At 35.7% G+C, this 9,491-nt stretch overlaps 2 protein-coding genes across 2 annotated transcripts; both read right to left on the bottom strand.

Moving 5' to 3' along the window:
* Positions 1-6,312: 6,312 nt before the first annotated feature.
* LOC133037129 (uncharacterized mitochondrial protein AtMg00310-like) lies at positions 6,313-7,365 on the bottom strand. The gene is made up of 2 exons (XM_061113958.1): positions 6,697-7,365; positions 6,313-6,507 (listed from the first exon to the last, which is right to left on the bottom strand). The coding sequence occupies exons 1-2, from the start codon at positions 7,363-7,365 to the stop codon at positions 6,313-6,315; spliced, it is 864 nt and encodes a 287-aa protein (XP_060969941.1).
* Positions 7,366-8,278: 913 nt separating this feature from the next.
* LOC115714574 (uncharacterized) lies at positions 8,279-8,853 on the bottom strand. Its single transcript, XM_030643314.2, has one exon. It carries the CDS (start codon positions 8,823-8,825, stop codon positions 8,523-8,525), a length of 303 nt encoding a protein of 100 aa, XP_030499174.2. The 5' UTR covers positions 8,826-8,853; the 3' UTR covers positions 8,279-8,522.
* Between the last annotated feature and the right edge of the window lie 638 nt (positions 8,854-9,491).

Here is a 9,491-nt window from a genome sequence, read left to right as displayed (position 1 = left end):
ATATATGGAGCAACCTCCTGGGTTTGTTGCTCAGGGGGAGTTAGGGCGAGTTTGTCATCTTCGCAAATCTTTATATGGATTGAAACAAAGCCCTCGTGCTTGGTTTGGTAAATTTAGTCAGGCTGTTGAGAAGTTTGGTTTGTTGAAAAGTAAGTCGGATCATTCTGTGTTTTATAAAAGATCAACTGTTGGTATCATTTTGTTAGTGGTGTATGTTGATGACATCGTTATTACTGGAAATGATACTGAAGGCATCTCATCCCTTAAGTCTTTCATTCACACCCAGTTTAACACGAAAGATTTAGGAGAGCTCAAGTATTTCTTGGGGATTGAAGTTACTCGGAGTAAACAAGGTATTTTTCTGTCTCAAAGAAAGTATGTACTTGATTTGCTAACTGAGACAGGGAAATTGGGAGCAAAACCTTGCAATGCTCTGATGAATCCAGCTGTGCATCTTACACGTGATGGGAAACCATTTGAAGATCCTGAGAAATATCGCAGGTTAGTTGGAAAGTTGAATTATTTAGCGTGACTCGTCCAGATATTGCATTCCCGGTTAGTGTTATCAGTCAGTTCATGTCTTCTCCAACAATTCATCATTGGGCAGCATTAGAACAAATTTTATGTTACTTAAAAGGAGCACCAGGACGAGGTATAGTTTACAAGGATCATGGACATATCCAGATTGAGTGTTTTTCTGATGCAGATTGGGCAGGCTCCAAGGTAGATAGACGATCCACTTCAGGATATTGTGTATTTGTTGGGGGCAATCTGGTCTCTTGAAAGAGTAAGAAACAAAATGTTGTATCTAGATCCAGTGCTGAATCAGAATATAGAGCTATGGCCCAGTCTGTGTGTGAGGTAATATGGATTTATCAGCTTTTGACTGAATTCAGGTTTAAGACTTCTATTCCAGCAAAATTATGGTGTGATAATCAAGCTGCTCTTCATATTGCCTCGAATCCCGTATTCCACGAGCGAACTAAGCACATTGAGATTGATTGTCATTTTGTTCGTGAGAAAATTCAACAAGGTCTGATCTCCACAGGATATGTGAAGACCGGAGAACAACTAGGAGATATTTTTACAAAGGCTTTGAATGGGGTGCGGGTTGATTATCTTTGTAACAAGCTGGGCATGATTAACATCTATGCTCCAGCTTGAGGGGGAGTGTTAGATATTAGATGTATATTAGCTGTAAAAGAATTAGATATTCAGTAGATATTTAGTAGATATTTAGTCTCCTAACTGTGTATATAAATATGTATTATTCTATGAAATCAACACACAATTCGAATCACTATTTTCTACACTTATGTTTCGGGATCCCATAAAATTTTTCACAAAATATTACAAGTCAAGTTTTACATGTCGAATTAAGCGACAAATTAAACTAAGAATACAAAATGCAGCAGTTGGTAGACCCGACCCGCGTGGTCTAACATGGCCCGAACATGTACAATCCACCGCCAAACCCTCAAACTCATGGATGATCACAAATAATTTTACCATTTCCTGCATTGTAGAGCACACGTGAGCCAAGCACAGCAAGACATTAACAATAATAATAATAATAATATGCAATATAAAAATTTATAATTCAGATAAATATTGATGCCACCGCATCTACTCTCTATATAGCATAAACTTACGTGTTGCTCTCACATGTCTATTTACAATAAAGCCTTAGATTGGTTTATTTCAGTTCTGTTTACCGAGTCTAATCTAATTATGCCTTGAACGCATAATTTTTTAATTCAACATGTATACCATGGCATTGCATTTAAAATTATTTAATCACTAGAGTAATAACCCTAGGTCATATAACCGCTCACTTTAGGGTAATAACCCTAATCTCAGTTTCTAATTTAATCACAATCGCAATATCAAACATGAGCGCCATTATGCGTAAATTTACGTGCTAACTACTGTCTTACTTGGTATTCCTAGTATGAGGGGATTCTAAATCCCCGGGTGCTCCTAAACAAGGGTAATCCTAGTCACAAATTCTTGGGATTTCACAAATAGGGTTTATCCCAAAATTCACTTTCACATAATCATATAATTTGCATTTCAATTACAGATAGGCATATAGAGCTCGGAACGAGTTTTTCAACGATATACGAAACGTTCCAAACGGAGTTCAGATTCAAAAGTTATAAACAAAATGAGTTTAATTAACACAATCTACACAGAAAACGCCTAGCGGGCTGCGACACTCACAAGCCATACCGCGACATTTGGGTAGCAAACCTAGAAATTCCAACCTAGCGGGCCGCAGCATGCAAAACCCATGCCGTGACACCTGGGTTAAAAACCTAGGAAATACAAATTTTCAACCTACTTGAATTTGCACCCAAAAACCAAACCAAGCCACAACAAAGCATGCATACTCTCAATTCAAATCCATAACAACTCATAACTAGTATTAACAACAATTCTAGGCCAAGCAAAGCTCAATATCAAGATAAGAACGAGAAATCACAAGTCCAAATCAACCATACCAAAATTACACTAAACTCAAAGCTTGAAAACTCAAGCATCAAAACCCCAATTGTGAACCCAAAATTCCAGAATATTAACCCAGAAAATTATAAGCTTCAAATTCAAAATTTCAAACCACAATTTCAACCTTAAAACCACACAAAATAATTTAAATGCATATCTCATAAACCTACAAGCTCAATCAACAAATAAATCACTTATATTTACATCAATTCATGCCAACATGCATTTAAAAACCTAGGCACATCATGAGCACAAAAGATCAACACAATATTCAACATCTAAATTCAGAATTAAAAAGGTGAAGCAACTACCTCAAGCTTCAAGCACCACCACACTCCAAATCAAGCCTTAGTTTTTCCAAAATCAATCAAAAATTGAAAAAAAAAAAAAGATAGGAAAGGGAGAGAGAGGGGTTCGACCAAGGTTAGAAAAAAAAAACCAGAATATTCCTTTCAATTTTCTAAAATAACTTGCTTTTGTTGAATAATGCAATAGTGGTCAAATGACCAAATTGCCCTCCAAGGCCAATATTTCCACATACACACACATCAAGGACAAAATTGTCTGATCCCACACATATACACACATATATTTCAGATCATTTCACTTATTAAATAAATGCCAAATTAAAACCCCAAAAATGTATTTTGGGCCCCGAACCCTATCCGACCCAAAATACCAGTTGTGAGTATACCGCTCCAGCTTGTCAGAAAACACATGCAAATAGATAGAAGAATATAATAATATAGTCCATAAGCACGATATATCATTAAAACTATGATTTTACCCTTCTCGGGTCAAAATTACGAAAAATGTCCCTGGTACACCAACGGGGTCTTAAAATACAATTTATCAGTATAATTTCACATATTAAATTATATAATAATATAATTTCACATTATTACATATTCAAACTAGTTAGGGTGCTAATCCGGTTTCTAAATCTTAGGGTATTACAATGTGCCCCAGCCTAGCTTAGACTTGATTAACATGTCATCCACGTAGTCCTCCATATTGTGGCCGATGAAGTCTTTGAAAACTCGGTTGACAAGATGTTGGTATGTATCTCCTATATTTCTCAGTCCAAAGGGCATTGCTTTGTAGTTGTATAAGCCTACATCTGTGTAGAAGCTTGTGTGTTCCTAGTCAGGTGGATACATCTTTATCTGATTGTAACTTGAATAGGCATAAATAAAGCTAAGGATCTCGTGTCCAGCTATGGAATCTACCAGCTGGTCAATCCTTAGAAGTAGAAAATAATCCTTTGGACATGCTTTATTGAGGTCAGTAAAGTCGATGTATACTCGCAATTTACGGTTTCATTTGGGTACCAACACAAGGTTGTTAAAAGAGCGTTGCTATCTTTAAAGGTTGGCAAAGTAACAAAGGAATTGGCCTTTGCTTTCTGCAGCCCAACGTAGAAAAGAGTGTTGCTATCTTTAAGAAAATGGAACAACAATATATAAGGCTGCAAAGAAGGCAAAACGAGCCACATAGGTTCTTGTCAAGGAAGAGGAAGAGCAAAATAAGTCTGATTCCCAAAACAAAACTGTATACTCACCTGGTGATGCCTGGGGGGCTAAATCACTACTCAAACGATATTTTCTAGTCACTAAAAGTCTCATATCTTGTTTTGGTAGCAAAATAAGAATAATGCAGACAGAATCACAATCGGATTGATAGAACTACATGTTCATATAGTTCAGATGAACATGAACCTGCGCACCTAGTGTTAGGGGAACTATCACCCTGGGCGCTTAGCTATTCCCCTAGACTCCAGATGGGTTCATTTGTTTCTCGAAAGCATTTGTATGTTCATTGTGGATAAAAATAAGGGAAATGGCTCAGAAACTTCTTTGGAAAGGTACTTCAGAATGCTGTAAGTTTAAATACGTCAACCTAGGCCACCATAGTGGCTTGGGGCATGCACTGGGTGCCTATGTGGGGGCCAACATCTCTGAATTTCATCTCATTGATGTTCAATCTCTTTTCAGTGAAAAGTACTCCACGAATTTAGTCAAATTTGCACAAGCATCACTCGGTGAAACAAAATATGTGCCTAGGTTGAAATGTCAACCTGGGCGCCCATTGTTGGGGATGGGCTCCTTTAAGATGTCGTTTACAAAATATCATGTCCTGATGTTTTTCCTTGATGGATTTGAGGAATTGGGGTCCAAGATTGTCCCCAGAAACCTAAGCCCTAGTTGTGGTGTGTCTAGACTAACTAGAGGTCAACTTGGGTGCCCTTTAGGGCTTCATAGTGCCCAGGTCTCGTTTCTCGTAGACTTATCTCTAAAGCCTGAAACTTGGCTAGGGTATGTCTCTCATGTATTCTAGGACAATGGCTAAGGAGATTGCCCATAAGAAGTTGCTTAGAACCAAAACTAGTGCGAGACGTCGCACATGATGTTAACTTAGGGGCCAGCACTTGTACTGGACCCAAGTTGAGCCATGGGATGTCCACGTGACATCCTTAGCTTTATCTTTCATCGTTTTAGGGTCACTAGGACCTGTTTGCTTGAGCATTGTCGAAGGTTAGCACCCAAAAACGACTTTGCTATACCTTGATACTTAGGTGCCCCCTAATGTCAAATAGGACATCGATACGATTTCCAATGCCTAAGTTGACCACCCTAGTCTTGGGAGGTAGGGTCCAGGGTTATTTCCTTCTTGCCACATGCTAAAAGTATTGTCTATATCATCGGGTCAAATTTTTAAGTAAATATGTACAATTACATTCTTTTACGTATGTTAATTTTCAAAAATTAAAGGGTTAAATTTTTGGGATTTAGAACCAAACAATAGATTCCATCTCCTTTTCCTCTTCAAGTACCCCTCTATCATTTCACCTCTCTTATAGAATGTATTATTAATATATAGGTACTTATGTTAAAAAATTATTAAATCTATTACAAACTCAAAACGTTTAAAGTCCCTTAAATATCACTTTTTTTTAAAAAAAAAAAATAAATAAAATATCAATTTCATTGAAATGATTAGCATTCAGAATACAAGAGGGAGATTAAGTCATCCCAAGCATTATACTCAAAAATGCTACGATCAGAGAGAAAACGAGAGTGCCTTGCAACAACATGGGCAACTCAGTTTGCTGATCGTCTGATAAAACAAATCCTAACATTATTGAGAGAAGAAAGTAAAATTTGACAGTCATGAATAATCAAACCAAAAATAGAGTTCAAAGAGTGATTACTACAAATGCCTTGCACAGTGAGCATGCTATTCGTCTCAGTCTTAACATCAGACCAATTTTTGCTCTTAATCCAACTCAGAGCTTCTTTGACCCCCATTGTTTCAACAACTTCCGCATCATAGACACCGCCATAATACCACGTTTTGGCCTCAATGAGATTGCTAGAGCTATCTCTAGCAACGATCCTGAACCCATAAGAGTTATCATGTGGAAAAAGTGCAGCATCTACATTTATCTTGATTTTGTTTGCTTCAGGTTTAGTCCAACGCTCAGCTCCATCTCCTCGATTCTCAAAGAATAAAGAAGATAGTGAAGTGTTATCTTGAGCGTTACGCCAATGATCAAAAGTTATTTGTGCAGATGCAATAACTTCATTTCGTGAGAATGTTTTTTTCTTCCATACAACAAGGTTTCGGGCCTTCCAAATTGCCTTACAAAGCATAGCTGCCCGTGAGACAACCTCCTCATCAAGAGCCATAAGTACTTTCTCAAACCAACCTCCAAAAGATAAGGGATGAAGCGTGTCATAAGTGATACCAAGAGTATGCCAACATGACATAGCAAAAAGGACATGTAAGGAGAGCATGTACAATTTACTCGGCTTGGTTTGTGCACACAGGGCAGAGCGCAGAAATACTCACATGTTTAGTTACTAGTTGAAGGCAGGTGGGAAGACAATCAGTAATTGCACGCCATAGCAAGTTCTTAACCTTGGGTGGGATCTTCAAATGCCACATTTTACGCCAAAAACCAGAATTATCAGCACTAGAGTGCTGGGGTTTATTCTTCTGCAGCAAATAGTAGGCGGTTTTAACAGAAAAGAACCTAGTACGATCTCCCGACCAAGACTAGAAGTCAGTATCAGAATTTGGAGATAACGGAAGACCAAGAATCAAGCTAACATCTTGGTTGTTAAACAGATCCTTAACAACATCAGAATCCTAGGTACGAGTCTCCAAAGAGAAGAGAGAACTCACAGTATTATGCAAAAGAGCTGGATGAGTTGAGGTTACAAGTCTGTTTTCAGTGTCAGACATCCATGGGGTAGAGAGAATTCTGGTAGTTTCACCATTTCCAATAATACGCACGACCCCAAGACGAACCACACTTTGAGCAGCCCAAACACTACGCCAGACAAAGCTGGGATTATTTCCCAAATCAACAGAGAGATAATCACTGGTAGGAAAGTATTTAGCTTTGAAAATTTGACCCACCAGAGAGTCCGGTTTACACAAAAGTCTCCAATCTTGTTTAGCAAGCATTGCGATATTAAAGTAATGAAGATGTTGGAAACCCATACCACCTTCCAGCTTGGGCTTTGCCATTCTTTCCCAAGACATCCATGTAATGCCACGATCCTTGCTTGAAGTTGTTTTCCACCAAAAGCTGGCCATAAGCTTCTCAATATCCTCACAAATGCCTAGAGGAATTAAGAAGACACTCATAGCGTAAGTGGGCAAGGATTGAATCACAGTTTTAAGAAGGATTTCCTTGCCAGCTCGAGATAAAAATTTGCCATCCCAACTGTTGATCCGAGCCATTACCTTATTCTTTAAGAAGCCAAGAATAGAGGTTTTGTTTCGGCCAATAATATTAGGCAAACCAAGATAAAAGGTGCCATCTGTCGCTTCAAGCATCCCAAGCATCCCTTGAATATCACTTAAGAATACGTATAAATTAATTTTACAATTAACCTGAACTAAGGCAGATACACTTTTTTTTTTAATAATTTCTAAAACTACAATTAAAATATATATGTAAATTTCTTAAGATCTAACAAATCTCAAGACGACCCTGTTGTTTCCTGGGTGCGTAGACAACAATTTAAAGTTACTCTGTCTTTTAAGAATTTAAAGTGATGTTTAGTTGTAAGAAAAGAATAAAATTAAATTTAGAAAATGTATAAAAAATTTGATTAAAAAGATTATTAAATATTTTTTTATATAATTATTTCACTAAAATAATAAAAAATTAATACTTTAAAACAGAACCGCTTTCTATCAGAGAGAGTAATTCATCTTTTTTTTCTCTCTTTCAAAATTAAATTTAAGAATTTTGTGGTCATAAACATAAACATGCTAGTAGTGGTTCACGAGTCCAAGTTCAAATTCTCTCCAAAATTCAGAAAAAAAGTAAGAATTTTTAATACCCATTAATCTGTGCAGTAGAGACTAGAAATTACAATTTTTTAATCACAACAAACTAAATTTAATTTTTAAACACAATAAAAAGTTACTGCACACTAATTTAATTTTAATCACGACTAAAAATACATTTAGTCACAATAAATTATAATTTTTGTAATTAATATTTTTAACTACAGACTTTTTACTCACAACACAATAATGATAATTCATAATTAGGCATAATTTTTTTATCTTTAGTCACAATTTTCGTAGCGAATAGATTTTTAAAACGCTGACAGAAAATTACATTGATCGTTAAGGTTAAAATTATCAAGCTTACACTATTTAAACCTCAAAATTTAATATCCCATAATTGTATAATTTTTTTTTTGAATGAATAATTGTATAAATTTTAGTTACTGAGACAATAATCTGATACCATAAAATTAAGAATTATATATTATTTAAAATTACATAATGTATAAGAATTAACTTGGCGGTGGGAGACAAGAGTCTTCATTACGATATATTATTGCATGATATTAAATAATACTATTGTATTATTAATTATTATGTAGTTAAGAAAAGTGCTTGGTAATTAAAATCATATCATGCAAAAATTAATAATAAAGATGAAATACAATTAATTATATTAACTGACTACTATAGCAAGCTAGCTAGGGAACCCCAAGGCGGTTGATGGTATCAGTTGCGGAAGCTTTATTATGATTAGTCTGAGAAGTCGGGGCATCGGTTGAGGCTCCGGCACCGCGGCCGGCCACGGGCTCCAGATGTCCTTGGGCGCCGTACGCTTTCATCTTGTAATCCTCCAAGTCTTTGTACTGCAAGTACGGACTATCCTCCATCGCCAGCCCTTCTAATTTCTCACTCTTTCTCTTATCATCATCATCATCATTTATAATATTATCATTCACTGTTTTTTTCTCACTGCTCCGTTCTTCTTGCTTCTTATTCTCCATTATCGCTTTTCACTGATATTGCTTAAGCTTCGAGTCGTCTATTTATAATTAATACGTTACATTTACAATTAGAGTTGTTCCATAAGAGTTGACACGTGTTAGGTGTACGTGACACGTGTCAGTTTCTTAAGAGTTGTTTTTTCCACGTGTCACGTGGTTGGCATGCATTGTTAAACTATTGTTTAGGATTACTAGATAGTTTGATTAAATCTTTTTTCTTAAAAGTGATCAGCTAGCAATGAGAGTTTGGTTATTCTAAACTTGGACTTAATTTGATATTTGTGATGCGTCATGATATATTATTTCTGTCGGATTTGGTTTTTAATTTTCTTAAACAAAGATATCATTTTGAAAATTGAAATGTAAATATTCAGTCAAAAGCTAGTAGCTTCACATGCCTATATTGTATAACAAGAGATTCATTGGGAAATTCAAAATAGTATTTGTTTTTTTTTAAGCCAAAATAGTAGTATTTGCTTTAGTTATGTCTTTTTTTAAAAAAAAAAAATAAGTGAAAAAACTGTTAATAATATAAAAATAAATATGTTATTTTTTAAAAGAAAGTATAAAAGAAACAATAATGAACACAATAATAATAAATAAATAAATAAAATAAAAAGCTAACTCCATAAAAAGTTGATAAATTAAAAATTGCCAAATTTTTCG

Source organism: Cannabis sativa, chromosome 4 (genome assembly GCF_029168945.1).
Source record: "Cannabis sativa cultivar Pink pepper isolate KNU-18-1 chromosome 4, ASM2916894v1, whole genome shotgun sequence".
In the NCBI taxonomy this organism is placed as follows: domain Eukaryota; kingdom Viridiplantae; phylum Streptophyta; class Magnoliopsida; order Rosales; family Cannabaceae; genus Cannabis; species Cannabis sativa.
The sequence above is the reverse complement of the archived record's forward strand: the minus strand, read 5'-3'. Positions and strand labels throughout refer to the sequence as shown.

Coding starts and splice junctions, on each gene's coding strand:
- LOC133037129 (XM_061113958.1), bottom strand. CDS start 7,365: ATGCTTGGGATGCTTGAAGCGACAGATGGCACCTTTTATCTTGGTTTG. Junction 6,508..6,696: donor CAGCTCTTTTGCATAATACT/GTGAGTTCTCTC, acceptor TATTTGCTGCAG/AAGAATAAACCCCAGCACTC.
- LOC115714574 (XM_030643314.2), bottom strand. CDS start 8,825: ATGGAGAATAAGAAGCAAGAAGAACGGAGCAGTGAGAAAAAAACAGTG.